Genomic DNA, 16,994 nt, shown 5'->3' with positions numbered 1-16,994 from the left:
TGGACAGTCACTGAGCAATACTGGGGGTCTTAATGTGTGTGGAGCAGTGAAGCAGGACAGGTATGCAAAGCCTCTTCCTCTATACAAACCCTGTCACACACAGTTAGAGGAGCTCTGATGTGTGAACAGCAGTGGGTCTGTAGAGGGCTGGGACACGTGCACTATTCACTGCTGTTTTAACCCATTGTCATCCAGAGACTGGGTGCCTCACCCAGCTGTGCTTGTTTTCTCTCTCTCTCCAGTCACCTCTCCTGATCCCCGGTGTGTGCAGGACCATGGACAGCAGCCGCAGGCCAGAGTGGATCAGCCCAGCCAGGGCCCTGGAGCTACAGCAACTATCCAACACCTGGGAGCAGCCTGTCTTCCAGGAGCGGCTCCAGCTGCAGCACATAGAGGCTCCCCACCGCCAGATAAAAGGTCCACTGCCCAGATCCTGGGGACTTCACTCTGGGACTGCTTCACTAGTGCTGTGTGATCGTCCCCACAGATGCTGACCCAAGCCTGTGTCTCCCAGCTGAGCACACACAGAGTCAAGGAATACACAGAGGTCTCATTGTTTACTTTAACTGACTGGGATCTGTCAGTGACACAAGATTGAAACTTCCACTTTCACATCAGTCTTCTTATCCCTGGGGTAGAAACGGCACTGATCAAGACAAAACTCTAAATTAAGTTAAAGTGGCCATGGTATCAAGAATGTTTTCTGTTTAAGTTGTGTTAAAAATGAGGTCTGAAGACTAAGAAAAATACAAATTAAAAAAGGTTGAATGAATACAGTTATGGCTGTCCATGGCACTGAATTCCTCTGGGATTCGACGATTGCAGGAATCTATTACGCTTTCCAAAGAGGCGGTGAACAGCGCTCCTCTGCTCATCTCGCGCTACTACACCTGTCACCGTCAAATCATTTATCATTTCACCTGAATCGAAGAGCATTTGTCACAGAATGTATTTTGAAACATATTTAATATTGATGACTCGTACACCGAAACGACTTTCGTTGATAAGCTTTCATAACATCATCTTCATTGTCGTTCCACGATTCTCCAGCAGGGGACTTCCTAAGGTTACACATGTCTGACGGATCAACAGTGTGCACAACAGGCAGGTTTTTGTACAGCCAGTTAATCAGACTGAATCACTGTGGTGGACTTTCGGTGGCGGGACCAAACTGGAAGTTGGCAGTAAGTGGCTATACAAACAAGGCTTTTCAACATTTTCTGCAGAAATATTAGAAGATTCTATCTGTTTTATTACATTCATTTTACATTACGTTTCTGCGGGTTGTTTGCATTTTACATTCCACATTCTATTTTCTGCCGGCTGAATCAGTCGTTGGGCTAGAGATAAAATAAAAGATATGCATGTGGAAAGCTCAACTGACTACTATACATTTGCGTCGGATACATACAAATCCAAGTACGTGCAACTATTTTTTTTACAAGCGAATCGTTGATACATTTGAAAAGCTGCGTGAAGTCGTAAAGAATGGAAAAGCCAACGGTCGGCTGTGTCTGTAGAGTGAGAGGTTTTTGTACGGCGCGTGAATGAGTCTGTATCACTGTGGTACACTTTCGGTGGCGGCACAAAACTGTCAGTTGGACGTAAGTAATTCTCTTCCACATCTTTTACTGTTGATGTTTTCGCGTTCTTTTTTTAATATGCTGTAATTTTCCGACGTTCGATGTCGTGAATCAAAATTGTAATTCTGGAGATGCGTGAATGAAAAACTGAAATGTTAGTCAGATTGTCAAATGATGTCAAATACTTTTTTATTCTAGCCCATTTTGACTTCAGGCAGTTTGTCTTTATCGTAGGCCTGTTGATGTTTAGATGACCGTACTGCAATAACTTTCTATTTTGCGCTCTAGGTGAACTAAATTATATTGCATTGGCTCCCTTGCCGTCGGCAGGATCACTCTGTAGGAAAATGTAATTTATGGCACAGTCTGCAAAATGACAATCTCTTTCTCAGAAATGTGGAATAACATAGTGTTGTCCACCTAACACTAAATATAAAAAAATTAAATGTTTTATTCAGTTATTTATTTTTCACACTTTAAAATTAAATTGGATCATAGCCTACTTCATACACTTTGTCGTTTCTGTTGGTTATGAAATCTGATCGTTTTATTCATTCAGATTTTGTTTATTTTAATTTATTATATGAAAAATTTTGTTACATTACAGACTTATGTTCTGTAGTCCGATGTCATAACATTCTCTAGTGTACGGTATATTATGTTTATATTTTTGATTTTAAAAAAGCCAGGAATTTCCAGTGCAATGAAAATATTTACCAAATGGGTCATTCTGTTGAAAACTTAATTAAAAAGTTTCATGAAAATTGTTTCTTGCTGTCGGAGTGCGCGTTCAGTTCATACACGTGAAGGAACACAACGGGATCCTCGTGGTTCAATCCTAGGTTTTCAGCGTGAACATCGTTATGTATCCATTCTTTTGCAAGACGTTCTGCGTATTGTATTGGGTCTATGGTAGGCTACTGAAATAATCGACAGTTCAAGCTGCAAAAGTGGAGTAAATTGAAAGTACTGCACTAGAAGCAGTTCTGGTTGTGATGAAGAATTTTATCATTGTTAAGTACTACCGTCACGAATTGATAATAATGGAATGCATGCAGACAGAACCTTTAATAATGTCAATGTACTTTATATTGTAGAATATAAAGCAAATGCGAATAAAGTCTCTTCAGACATTCCAAATTAGTTGTAAGTGATAACTTCTGTATGACATTTCACGTCTCAGTCTCATTTCAAGGACAGAATGATTGACACATGGGGGTTGGGGGGGATGCGTGTCCACTGTCTGACCTCACTGTCTCTGCCGTGTCTCCCAGGTGACACAGTCCCCGCCCTCACAGTCCTGCCCCCCTCCAATGTGGAGGTGAAGCAGGGGAAGGCCACACTGGTGTGTCTGGCCAACAAGGGCTTCCCGTCAGACTGGACTCTGCGCTGGAAAGTGGACGGTACCAGTAGGAGCTCGGGCGTGGCCGGGAGCGCCGGGGTCCTGGGGAAGGACGGCCTGTACAGCTGGAGCAGCTCCCTGACTCTCAGTGCGGATGACTGGATGAAGGCGGGGTCACTGACCTGTGAGGCCACAAAGGGCTCCCAGTCTGCCCCCCCTCAGACACTGAGGAGAGCTGACTGTGCTGAGTAGGGCGGGTGCAGGCCCAGCTCACACACTCTGATCACACTGTGTTTGCCCTGCTCTGCTCTCAGCCTCTCTGCTCCTTACTGCTGCACACTGAGCTGGGCCTGTGTGTGAATCCTTCCTCCAGCCTGAGCTTTCACTGCTAATGTCTCACATGTGCTCTGCTTGTGTCCTCAACAAATATGCATACCTGCCTTCTTATTTGTGTTTATGTGATTTTGGCAATAGCTGTTAGATAAACGTCATCGAAATAATAAAGATTCTTTGAAAAGTTATTGTTTTACTGGCTGTTATTATAAAAAATAGACTTTTGTGATCCTGTTGTTTTTGTGCAAAATCTGTAGTGATTCCACCAAGAGGCCAGCCCTCACTCTGATTAAATCACAATTACGTTCTTGCCACTGAAATACTTTTGGAATACTCCCAAGAATTCAAATAAGATAATAAAAATTAAACTTTGTATTAATTGAAAAAGAATATATATTATTTATTGAGTCAATGATTTAATTCTACATAGGTTTTCATTCCTGTCTGTACAGTATATTTGACACAAATGTATTGAGAAACCACTAAGAAATATTACATGAGTTTTCTCTTTTTTTTCATGGAAAATACAATTATAATTAATTACAAAAATTACTATATACCAATTTATAGGGGATTGAGACAGAGGCTAGATGGTGGTGATGAGAGGTTGTGTGTGAAATAACTGATCTGGAATCAGTTAAGGAGGGGCAGTACCAGCTCTGGAGGCCTGCTGAGAGGAGCAGTGATGTGTGAGCGCGCTCAGTGCAGTTCTGTGCAGCAGGATGTGTGCTCTGCTCACACTAACCCCCTGGGGACAGCCCAGACACCTGGCCACAGTGCTGCTCTATTCCCAGATTGAGTCAGTCCCACTGAGGGACAGCAGAACCAGCCTGCCCCGCCCTGCATATGCAAATCTGAGTTTCACCCCCACAGCTTGCAGTTTCTCAGCCCAAAATACCCCACCACTGAGACAGCTGCTTGAGCATGAGGAGGTGGAGGAGTCATTTCTGTAGTGAGGTGAGTAAGGGAGGGGGTTGAGCCTGCCTTAGCATGAATTTCAGAATCTAAGATTTGGGATTTCATAGCTGAGTGAATTTATATTCACAACATATATCCTTATTTCATCTATACAGGACCATGTTGTGGTAGTACATAAAACCAAGCATAACATCACAGCTGAAGAATCATAAACAAAATACAATCAAAGAATTCAACATTACATTCAAGTGAAAGGTCCATATTATTCATAAAGACAAGAAATTAATCAAAAATTATGGTTTACAATTAAACACAAAGATTAAATACACATAAATTGATTAATGGTAAGTTATAATAATTAATAAACTTTAATTTAATAATGAAATATTCCATCTGCATTTTACATTGTACAAATCTTTCAGGTAAAATATCATATTTATTATATGAATATGTCATTGGCATGCCATTGAGTTCTGTATTAGTTGTTTTAATGTTTCAATGATGATTTTAAGTGAAAGATTTAATCATATATGCTCCACTTCTCTAATATGCACGTACAGCACATTGCATATTGAAAAGGTTTGTTGAGGATGCTGCTTTGAGTACGTGTTTTTCCGTAAAAAACATCAATGTCGGCACAGAAGGCATTCCTGTGAGAGCAGAGAGGTTTATTAGACGGAAGGCAGTTACTGTGCAGCAGATTCATCTTTGATGAGTTGATGAGTGGATAATAAAAGAAATGCAGTGTCGAATTCACACAGTAGTCTTTTCCATGCTGGTAGGGTGATTCAAACAGTTTGACTTCTTAATACAGAAACATGCCCCCCTCTTAACATAAAATGTCAATGGAAAATGTATCAGCAATTCTTTTGCCTAAATGTAAGCATATGTATGAACATATATTTCATTATGTCAGTGTAAGCTCTAAAGTGACAGAAGGCTGACAGACAACTGAACATAATTACAGTCAGATTATTACCTTCACGAACTGTACACATATGTAAATTAGATTTAAGAACAGGACTCACATTGATTTCAAACTACTACCGTGGTAGACAAAATTCAGGAGGCTGCATACATGCTTACTGGTTTCATTTAATGACTGCCTAGAAAGCCCAAGAACTTTGAATTTGGACCAGCAACCAACCAATTACAAGTCATCTTTGAAATCACATGATACATATAATGCTGTCATCAATTCCTATTTCACGTTATTCTTCAATCTCTGAACGAAATAATGAAATAAGGTTTTGCAGTTACTGCATGTTATTTGTAGAGGGACTGATACAGTAAACACTTTCTGTATGGTGTGTGTAAGACCCCTTGTGTGTTCTGTATCCCATCTTTGACAATTCAAGGTACACAATTATACACTTGTTCACCAAAATCAAACCTGTTCTGGTAATAATAATCAAGACCTGAATCCATATCTGAAATATAATATGATGTGGATATCTCCCGTATATACTAACATTTGACTTTGACAGAGAATTATATTTTTGCTGATTGTGCAAAGTAAAATGCTTGAAGCTTAGAACTGATAAGAATATTGCATACTTTAAACTTGGAAGACATGGATGAAAGGACAAATTCATCCAATCACTGGTTTTTCTGACACAATCACACCATTTTTAGGAAAATAATTATCAGATCAATCAAAGGAATTATATCACAGCAAAATGTAAAATTTGATACTGTGCTTCAGTCCAGGGCAGGTGAGATCCCACCTGGATAGAAGTGTAATTGATGTGAATTTTCCTTCTGAAAGCACTTAATTTGAAATCCCACTTGTTATACCTCTGGGTGAAAGTACTCATCCTCTGCTTTTGGGTGAACTTAGAGACTCAAGAGCTTAGTCCAGATTCAGCCTCCGAATTATTGTATCCTCAAAGCATGTACTGTCTACTAAACACAAAACTGTGGGTATTTAATCCAGCTATTTTTAAGTGCACTCCATTTTTGGAAATTTACCTTAACAACCTTTAACAAAGCATATCCTACTAGAATGATCAGTAGTAAGAAATTGCTCTGATTCAGACACGTCCTTGGTGATGATTGTTACTTGTGAAATGATAGTCTGTGTTTCCTGTGATGTTGTGGTACAGAAGTGTGTGTGGTTCAGCAGCAGCTCTGCTATGGGTTCTGTGTGTGACACAGAGCAGCTCCTCTTCAGTACAGAAAGGTGTGCATTGAGGGTGGTGGCTCATCCTTGCCCCCTACAGCCCAGCTGGCAGTACTGCTGTCCCAGGTCAGTGCTTCCTCTCTCAGCACCTGCAGTAGGTCCCAGCTGCAGCAGTGCAGTCTCTGTGCAGTCTGACTGAGGGAGGTTTTTGTACGGCTCTGTATCACTGTGTGAACACACCACCAAGGTGGTAACTTTGACAGTAATAATCTCCTGCATCTTCAGCGAGGACTCCAGTGATTTTCAGTGTAAACTGAGTCCCAGATCCACTCCCACTGAAACGATCAGGAATCCCAGTCTGGCGTGTTGTGGCATGTTGAATCAGAAGTTTAGGAGCATGACCAGGTTTCTGCTGGTACCAGTGGAGAGTGTGAGCGCTCTGACTGACTGTACAGCTGATAGAGACAGTGTCTCCCAGCTGAACAGACCAAACTGTTGGATCCTGTGTAAGAACTATGTCTGCCATTGATTCTGAAAAACAAAACATGGACATGGATGTCAAAGCACATTAATATTCTCAAACACTGTGCAATATTCTGGTAAATTTGACTATACATTTATGACAATGCTGAGAACAAAGTTCCTTTGTTAAAAGTAAAGAAAGAAAATGTAGCATGACAAAAATCCAAAGTTAAACTGGATCTGTCAATCTTACCCTGTGCCAGGAGTCCCAGCATCACCAGCAGTAGAAAGACTGACCTCATCATAATGTTGCCTGTGTCAGTGTCTGTGAAAGGACTGGACAGTCACTGATCAGTACTGGGGTTCTTAAAGTGTGTGGAGCAGTGAGGCAGGACAGGTATGCAAAGCCCCTTCCTCTATACAAATCCTGTGACACACATTTAGAGGAGCTCTGATGTGTGAACAGCAGTGGGTCTGTAGAGGGCTGGAAAATGTGCACAATTCACTTCTTGTTCGACCCACTAAAACATTCAAACTTAAACTTTATTGTTTCTGATATTGTATTGTACAATTATAGATGTGTAACTGGTAAAGACTGGCTGAATATGAAGTATGATTGTGAAATATGTTTTTAATAAATGTGCATGTTGTGAGCTCTGATGCTAGGTTCTTTACAAGATTCCAGAACATCAAGGACATAAGTCAGGCACTGGGAATCAATCAGTTATAGTGTATTTAATATACTATTAATGAAGACTGAAATACTGTAGTATCGTGAATATTTCCTGATTTCGCTCAGAAGATCTTCTTTCTCTGTATTTAATGCAGACTGAGAATGATGCATCTTCTTTTTAAATAGTGGGAAAGCAGAGTAAACCTTGGAAAACTTATTTCATGTTTTTAAACCAAGTTTTAACCTTTTATCTGTCATCATCTGTATTTGCTTCATTAGTTTTGGTGTGCACAGATACAAAAGGTCTTAAACACATGCAGCCAACTGTCACTAATTTTCATTTTGCACTCAATCAGCTGAGCAGCACAGCCACTGAATCTGGGAGCTCACATTGTGCAGCTGGTACAGGCAGACTGCAGGCAAACAGTCAACCAGAGGATTCACTTTTTCCACAGTGAAAACAGGACAAGTGAGCTGAATGAATCCCTCCCTCCTACGATGACCATGCAGATAATGATGTGTTCCCTTCTACACAGCAGCTCACAGGATTGGTCAGCAGTGCCTATCAGACTGTAGTTTGTGCTCTTTTATTATGGTGTTAGAGGATCAGATCAGAAGCAGCAGTGGAGCTCTGATTGGTCAGGGTGTGTAACAGCAGCCTGTGTGATGTGTGCTGGGAGAGCTCTGGACTGAGTGACTCCACTGTGCTGGACTGCCTGCTGTTCACTGCTGCAAGGTTCTGTGACATCTTGTGTTAAACTCTTTTACAATGAATTCAAAATGCAAAGTCATTGGAAATTTATCCAAATTACATTCCTAAATAAAGGCTAAGATGCACTGAAATTAAAATGTAGTGTAATCCTTTTGAATAGGGAATCTGAATGATTTCATAATAATCCACTGAACTCAATGTTTTTGAGCAAAGCCCCTCAGTGTCTCTGTTGAGTGCCTCCCCCCTCAGCACCTGCAGTAGGTCCCAGCTGTAGCAGTGCAGTCTCTGTGCAGTCTGACTGAGGGAGGTTTTTGTACGGCTCTGTATCACTGTGTGAACGGCCAGCTACTACCGATCTGATGTAAACTCTGACAGTAATAATCTCCTGCATCTTCAGCCTGGACTCCAGTGATTTTCAGTGTAAACTGAGTCCCAGATCCACTCCCACTGAAACGATCAGGAATCCCAGACTGGCGAGTTGTGGCATAATAAATCAGAAGTGTAGGAGCCTGACCAGGTTTCTGCTGGTACCAGTGGAGGTAGTTGCCATTGTAAACACTCCGACTGGCTGTACAGCTGATAGAGACAGTGTCTCCCAGCTGAACAGACTGAGCTGACGGAGACTGAGTCAGGACTATATCTGCCATCGATTCTGAAAAATAATAAACGTTAGTTTGAACATAAATATTTCAGTAATGTTTATATATAATTGTGAATTTGAATATAAAAACAGCAAAAGATTTTGTGAAAAAATACCAAACATTTATTAAAATATGACAAAAACCCCTAGTGATCAATTACAACAAAATGAGATTTTCTCACCCTGAGCAAAGAGTCCCAGCATCACCAGCAGTAGAAAGACTGACATCATCATAATGCTGCCTGTGTCAGTGTTTGTGATCACTGATCAGCACTGAGGGTCTTAAAGTGTGTGGAGCAGTGAGGCAGGACAGGTATGCAAAGCCCCTTCCTCTATACAAATCCTGTCACACACAGTTAGAGGAGCTCTGATGTGTGAACAGCAGTGGGTCTGTAGAGGGCTGGGTCACGTGCTCTATTCACTGCTGTTTTTCCTCATTGTGATGCAGGGACTGGGTGCCCCGCCCAGCTGTGCTTGTTTTCTCTCTCTTTCTCGTCACCTCTCCCGATTCCCAGTGTCTGCAGGATCATGAAAAGCAGTCAGAGGCCAGAGTGAAGGAATACAAACAGAACCGCAGTAATTACACCAGTTCTTCAGTGATTGGGAGCAGGCTCTTCCAGGAGGGGCTCCAGCTTCAGCACTTAGAGCCCCCCCCCCCCCACCTCCAGATTAAAAGGCCACTGCCCAGAGCCTGGGGACCTCACTCTGGGACTGCTTCACTAATGGTGTGTGATTCTCCCCACAGATGCTGACTGTCTGTGGCCCTCATTGAACCCCAGGAAACTGGGAGTCTGTTCTCACCTGTAACCCTTTAACTCCAGTTGAAGACATGGGGAAACCCACCTCACAGTATTTTTTCCTTACTGCTTAACTTTTGTGTTTATCAAATACAAAGCTGGCAGCTTTAGACATTATAAAGATCCCAAAACATGTTTATATTACTGTCTATGACACATTTTAAAGCTGTAAATGATTTCCAGACGTTAATAACGTATGTTTTCTTCAGTTCTGTAGTTGGTATCATTGTGAATAATTAGCCAGACACTGGGATTGGAAAGTTCTGGATTCAGGGAGGATTGCTTCACTTTCGCTTAGATTTACATGCAAATCTGGATTTTGCCTTCACAAACACAATTTGACAAGTTCAACAATGATAAATCCCAACTTGCTAGAAAAAGTGTAATGCTATCATTTTCAAGTAAAAGATAAGCACGCACATTAATTGAATACAGACTAGAATTTTGCTCTAGTTTGGGACGACAAATCATATTTGAAGGCCTACATCATGAATGAAAACATTTATTTCAGATCCTCGATGGACACAGTTGTAACTCCATCCTGGATAGTGCTGAAAATCATTCACTCTCCCCCAATGTGTGTGCTGTTACCCACCATGTCTTTACTGCAATGCACAGACTCAGCAGCACAGGCACTGAAACATATTTAATATTAATATTTCAAACTTAATAATGAGAATACGATCTTAACAGCTTTCAGAATATCATCTTAATTGTTCTTCCACGATTCTCCAGCAGAGGACTTTCTAACACTATTCAGTCAGATGAACGATCTGTCCAACAGGCAGGTTTTTGCACGTCCGGTTAATTAGACTCAGTCACTGTGGTTGACTTTCGGTGGCGGGACCAAACTGGAAATCGGCAGTAAGTGGCGACACAACCCGCCTTTCTAAACTTTTTCTGCAAAAATTTTATAAGATTCGACCAGATTCTATCAGTTTAAACGAAGTGTTAGCATTGTAAATTCCACATTTTATCATATTCAAGCTGTTTCAGTAGTTCAGTTAGACGAACAAAACAGATCCACATAAAGCTCATCAAAGTAAACTACATTTGCAGAGGATATAGTGTACAAAAATCAAAGGGCATGCAACATGTAACAAATTCAACAAACAAAAGCCACGGAAGTCAGAAAGAATGAAAAATGGCAAAGGCAAACGGCTGTCTCTTGAGTGTGAGGTTTTTGTACGGCGGGTAAATGAGTCTGCATCACTGTGGGTCACTTTTGGTGGCGGAACAAAACTATCAGTTGGACGTAAGTAATTTCTCTTTCAGACCCATCACTATCGATTTTTGTTTCATTTTAAGATGCTGCAATTTTCTGACGAAGTAAATCAAAATGCTAATCATTTTTGTGATGCGTGAATTAACAAGAAACAGTAGGCTTACTATTTGCAAAATTGGCAATTGATCTCAAATCCTTCTGAATTCATTTTAATTCACTTCACAAATAGCTTTTTCTCACTGTAAACATTCCACATTTTATATAATTCAGGCTGAATCAGGTGTTCAGCTGGACAGATAAAAGAACACGTGAAAAGCTCAACAATGTAGCTAAGCTGCGTTTGCGTAAAATATTTAAAAATCAAAGGCCATGTAACATTTAATGGTCAGAAAGAACGGGAAAGGGTAAAGGAAAGCTGTGTCTCTTGAGTGAGAGGTTTTTGTACGGCGGGTGAATGAGTCTGTGTCACTGTGGAGGACTTTCGGTAGCGGAACAAAATTGTCAGTTGGACGTAAGTAATGCTCTTTCAGATCCATCCTTTGCGGTGTTTTTGCTTTCTTTTAAAATATGCTGTAAATCTTCCGACGTTAGACCTTGTAAATCGAATTGCTAATCATTGTTGTGATACGTGGAAAAATAATTCTCAAATTATTTTTAATCTATCCATCTTTGACTTCAGTCTGTCAGTCTGTTTGATGCTTAGATGACAGTACCGATTGTCAGATGCAGTCCATGCCTTTTCGATTTTGTGCTCCAGATGGACTAAATAAATTGCATTGGTGTACTTCACGTCCATAGGATCACAACGGCTTCATTGATTTTTGAACAGTCCAATGGTATTAATGGTACAGTCGAGGGAACTACGAACATCATCGTTTTCTCAGTGACATGCAATGCGACTGTTATCCACGTAATTAAAAATAAATAAATAAAATAATAATAAGCCATGTCGTAGCATTCTGTAGGCTGCGGAATATTGGTTTCAGTGCTAAAAATGTGAGAAATTTCCATTTTTGCTGAATTAGTTTTTCTATTTGATACATTGTAGTAAGGTTTAAGAAAAGTTGGTAATGCTGTTTTCAGACTGCGTGTTTAGTTCATAAATGAGAAGGAACACAAAGGAAACTTCAGAAAATGTGATTCATTCTGTAGATTATCAGTGTTTAATGCCATTATGCATTTATTTATTCTTTCGTTAACAGTTGAGGATATTATTTAGGGAACTGATTTATAATTTACAAAAGCAGGTCAAGCTGTACAAGAGCTGAAGAATGCAATTAAACCTTTAATAAAGAGTTCTGTTGCAGCGCAAAATTTTCTCATCATGAAGTGCACTCACAGTTTATAATAATAATAATCATAATAACTAAAAAAAAGCAGACTGAATATTTAATCGTGTCAGGATGCATTTTATTCTACAATGTGAGGTGAATCTGGATAAACTCACTTCAGCCACTGCCTGAGTGTGACGCCTGATAATTTCTGCATCACATTCATATCTCATTGTGCCGACAGAATGATTGACACATGGGGGCGTGTCCACTGTCTGACCTCACCACATCTCTGCTCTGTCTCCCAGGTGACACAGTCCCCACCCTCACAGTCCTGCCCCCCTCCAGTGTGGAGGTGAAGCAGGGGAAGGCCACACTGGTGTGTCTGGCCAACAAGGGCTTCCCGTCAGACTGGACTCTGCGCTGGAAAGTGGACGGTACCAGTAGGAGCTCGGGCGTGGCCGGGAGCGCCGGGGTCCTGGGGAAGGACGGCCTGTACAGCTGGAGCAGCTCCCTGACTCTCAGTGCGGACGACTGGATGAAGGCGGGGTCACTGACCTGTGAGGCCACAAAGGGCTCCCAGGCTGCCCTCCCTCAGACACTGAGGAGAGCTGACTGTGCTGAGTAGGGCGGGTGCAGGCCCAGCTCACACACTCTGATCACACTGTGTTTACCCTGCTCTGCTCTCAGCCTCTCTGCTCCTTACTGCTGCACACTGAGCTGGGCCTGTGTGTGAATCCTTCCTCCAGCCTGAGCTGTCACTGCTAATGTCTCACGTGCTCTGCTTCTGTCCTCAACAAATATGCATACCTGCCTTCTTATTTGTGTTTGTGTGATTTTGGCAATAGCTGTTAGATAAAAATCATTGAAATAATAAAGATTCTTTGAACAGATATTGTTTTACTGGCAGTTATTATAAAAAATAGACGTTTGTGCTCCTGGTGTTTTTGTGCAAAATCTGTAGTGATTCCACAAAGAGGACAGCCCTCTGTTGAAATCACAATTACGTTCTTGCCACTGAAAATACTTTTGGAATTCTCCCAAGAATTCAGATAAGATAATAAAAATAAAACTTTGTGTTAATTGAAAAAGAATATATATTATTTATTGAGTCAGTGGTTTAATTCTAAATAGGTTTCCATTCCTGTCTGTACAGTTTATTTGACAGAAATGTATTGAGAAACCACTAAGAAATATTACATGAGTTTTCTTTTCATGGAAAATACAATTATAATTAATTACAAAAATTACTATATACCAATTTATAAGAGAGTCAGACAGAGACCAGACGGAGGTGATGAGAGGTTGTGTGTGAAACAACTGATCTGGAATCAGTTAAGGAGGGGCAGTCCCAGCTCTGGAGGCCTGCTGAGAGGAGCAGTGATGTGTGAGCGCGCTCAGTGCAGTTCTGTGCAGCAGGATGTGTGCTCTGCTCACACTAACCCCCTGGGGACGGCCCAGACACCTGGCCACAGTACTGCTCTATTCCCAGATTGAGTCAGTCCCACTGAGGGACAGCAGAACCAGCCTGCCCCGCCCTGCATATGCAAATCTGAGTTTCACCCCCACAGCTTGCAGTTTCTCAGCCCAAAATACCCCACCACTGAGACAGCTGTTTGAGCATGAGGAGGTAGAGGGCTCATTTCCCTAGTTAGCTAAGAATAGCATGTGGGTGTACCTTACGCCTGCCTTAGAGTGAATCTCAGATTAGAGATGTCACATCTGAGGGGACTTGCACTCTTATTTATCTGTACAGAATAATAATAATGTGATACTTAAACTTAACCTTTAAGTATCATAATATAACTAAATTAAAGTGTCTAGAATCATAAATACAGTCTAATCTCAAAAGACAATTATGCATTCAAGTGAGATAATATTTTATAAACGAAGATAAGCAGACAAGCAAAATTATGCTTTCATTGTAAATGCAAAAATTATTTTTTTTTAAATGGGTTCTCTATTCATAAATATTCAGAAAACAACATATTCTTACAAAAATTTGATGATTACAATTACTATTTGCATTTCAAATACTCCAAAGATTTTCAAAAAAAAAATTATTTTCTGCATTTTAAAATTGTCAGTGGCTTCGATGAGTGTTTTAGTCATTTAGTGTTTCCTTGTGATTTCATGGAGTGAAACATTTAATTGTATCTGTTCCACCTCTTGAATGGAGAAAAAGAGGTCTATTAAGTTATTGGTTAAAACATTATTTTGGAGTTAAATAATTGAAATAATATTAAATTAGTCCTGTTCCATGTAGCACCAGGTAAGACTACACGCATTTCTTCTCCACTCAGATACTTCTGCTGTTTGGTGCATCAGAGGGGTCTCTTACAGTTGGTGATCTTGATACTTGACGGGTATCTGAGGGGTTTTCTCACTTTCATATATTCCATCCTTCAAATTTACAGATACACAATGTTGCATTTATTCAGCAAACACAAACAGGTTTTGATAATACTAACCCTGTACTGACCCCATGCCTGAAATATAAAGGATGCCTGTGCAATTGAATGCATTAAGCTCAAGGGATATCGGTTCAAAATGAATGCATTGATATCTTTTGAGTTTAAAATGATATAATTTAATAATATGGGAGCTTGTTATGGAATTCTGTCCATGCTGTATCATGCTACGTTGTGGTAAATTGAATAACTAATAACAAAATTTGAAACTTAAAATAATATGATGATCGTGCCAATCAAAGAAATACTGTCGCAGAAAATAAAAAATTCTGCGATTCAGTGCATCGTGGCTGAGATGTCACCAGGATACCATCTGAACAGAAACACCTTTAATTACATAAACTCTGATGTATGTATTTAACTCAAAATAATTTGAAATCCCACTCATTCCTCCTCTAGGAGGAAGTACACATCCTCAGCTTAGGGTGAACTCTAGGTGATCATTGCTCCTTGTGAGCTGATATACGACGTGTTTCCTGTGATGCTGAGGTATAGTAGTGTGTGTGGTTCAGCAGCAGCTCTGCTATGGGTTCTGTGCATGACACAGAGTAGCTCCTCTTCAGTACAGAGAGGAATAAATTTAGGGCAGAAGCTCATTGTCGCCCCCTACTGGTCCACTGGCAATATGTCCCAGATTAGTGCCTCCCCCCTCAGCACCTGCAGTAGGTCCCAGCTGCAGCAGTGCAGTCTGACTGAGGGAGGTTTTTGTACGGCTCTGTATCACTGTGTGAACACATTGCCACTGTGGTAACTCTGACAGTAATAATCTCCTGCATCTTCAGCCTGGACTCCAGTGATTTTCAGTGTAAACTGAGTCCCAGATCCACTCCCACTGAAACGATCAGGAATCCCAGACTGGCGTGTTGTGGCATCATAAATCAGAAGTTTAGGAGCCTGACCAGGTTTCTGCAGGTACCAGTAGAGGCTGTCGCCAGCGTAAACGCTCTGACTGGTTGTACAGCTGATAGAGACAGTGTTTCCCAGCTGAACAGACCGAGCTGCTGGATCCTGAGTCAGAACTACATCTGCCATTGATTCTGAAAAAGAACAAAATGGAAATGGATGTCAGTGCAGATAAATATTTTCAATTTATGCACAATTCCTTTGTGAATTTGACTACACAAAATGCCAATTGTTGTAAAAACATTTGTGTTGTGAAAAAGTAAACAAAGAAGAAGAACACTTTAAAATCTCAAGGTAAAATGGATCTGTCTTTCTCACCTTGTACAAGGACTCCCAGCGTCACCAGCAGAAAACAGTTTAACATCATCATATTGCTGCCTGTGTCAGTGTCTGTGAAAGGACTGGACAGTCACTGATTAGTTCTGGGGGCCTTAAAGTGTGTGGAGCAGTGAGGCAGGACAGGTATGCAAAGCCCCTTCCTCTATACAAATCCTGTCACACACAGTTAGAGGAGCTCTGATGTGTGAACAGCTGTGGGTCTGTAGAGGGCTGAGACATGTGCACTCTTCACTTCTTTTTTGCCCAGTAAAACATTCAAACATCACCTTTACTATTTCTGACATTGTATCACGTGTGACTGGTGAAGACTGGCTCAGATCTCTACACTGTCAAGCAGTCAGAGAATTGAATTCAAAGTACTGCTAATTGTCTATAAATCTTGGACCAAAATACATATCAGACCTCCTCTCACCTTACATTCCAGCTAGACCCCTAAGGTCAGCTGGGTCCAGTCTATTAAACACTCCAAGAGTGAAAACAAAACACGGTGAAGCAGCTTTTAGTCACTCTGCCTCGTGCATCTGGAATAAACTCCCTGAAGAATTCAAACAGGCCCAAACACTAAATATATTCATAACTAGGCTTAAAAACTTCATGTTCTGCAGTATCTATGACTAATTAAGTTTTATTTATTTGTACTTATTTATCTATTCTTATTACTCTATTTATCTTTTTTTAAATTATATATTCACTTATTTGTATTTTCGTACCTATTCTCCCTGATCAGTATTTTTATACACTGTGTAAAGCACTTTCAATTGACATTGTTGTATGAATTGTGCTATATAAATAAACTTGCCTTGCCTTGCCTTGAATATGAGGTATAATTGTTAAATTTGTCTTTAATATATTCACATATTGTATGCTCTGATTGCAGGTTCATTACCCGGAGTTCAGAAAGTCAAGGACATCAGTCAGGTACAGGGAATTATTCATTTACAGTCTATGCTATTTTATCCAGACAACATATTTATTGCATACATGAAGTGAATTATTTCTGAAATGAGATTGCACTTTTATAGATCCATAATTGGTCACGGGTGACAGCATATTGACTAATATTCCAGAAAATGTGTATTTAATGAATGTCTGTGTTATTTGTTCTGATAGACGTTTCAGTATCAGAAATAAGAAATTCAGTAACATCATACATGCACAGGAAATTATTCAAATGTTGTATATCCTTCTGGAAAGAATGTGAAT

At 40.5% G+C, this 16,994-nt stretch overlaps 4 gene segments (V, D, J or C); 2 read left to right on the top strand and 2 right to left on the bottom strand.

The window, feature by feature from the left end:
- The first annotated feature begins 275 nt into the window (after positions 1-275).
- Positions 276-3,443, top strand: LOC118233628. The segment is given in 3 exon segments: positions 276-417; positions 1,527-1,604; positions 2,858-3,443. Coding segments are annotated over 3 exon segments (540 nt in total).
- Positions 3,444-8,448: 5,005 nt separating this feature from the next.
- Positions 8,449-9,019, bottom strand: LOC118233511. The segment is given in 2 exon segments: positions 8,449-8,797; positions 8,968-9,019. Coding segments are annotated over 2 exon segments (378 nt in total).
- Positions 9,020-10,701: 1,682 nt separating this feature from the next.
- LOC118233498 lies at positions 10,702-12,971 on the top strand. The segment is given in 2 exon segments: positions 10,702-10,837; positions 12,387-12,971. Coding segments are annotated over 2 exon segments (438 nt in total).
- Positions 12,972-15,269: 2,298 nt separating this feature from the next.
- On the bottom strand, positions 15,270-15,874 carry LOC118233527. The segment is given in 2 exon segments: positions 15,270-15,586; positions 15,771-15,874. Coding segments are annotated over 2 exon segments (369 nt in total).
- Between the last annotated feature and the right edge of the window lie 1,120 nt (positions 15,875-16,994).

This window comes from Anguilla anguilla, chromosome 8, assembly GCF_013347855.1.
Source record: "Anguilla anguilla isolate fAngAng1 chromosome 8, fAngAng1.pri, whole genome shotgun sequence".
NCBI classification, from domain to species: Eukaryota; Metazoa; Chordata; class Actinopteri; order Anguilliformes; family Anguillidae; genus Anguilla; species Anguilla anguilla.
Note: the sequence above shows the minus strand (reverse complement) of the source record. Positions and strands in the feature narration are given on the sequence as shown.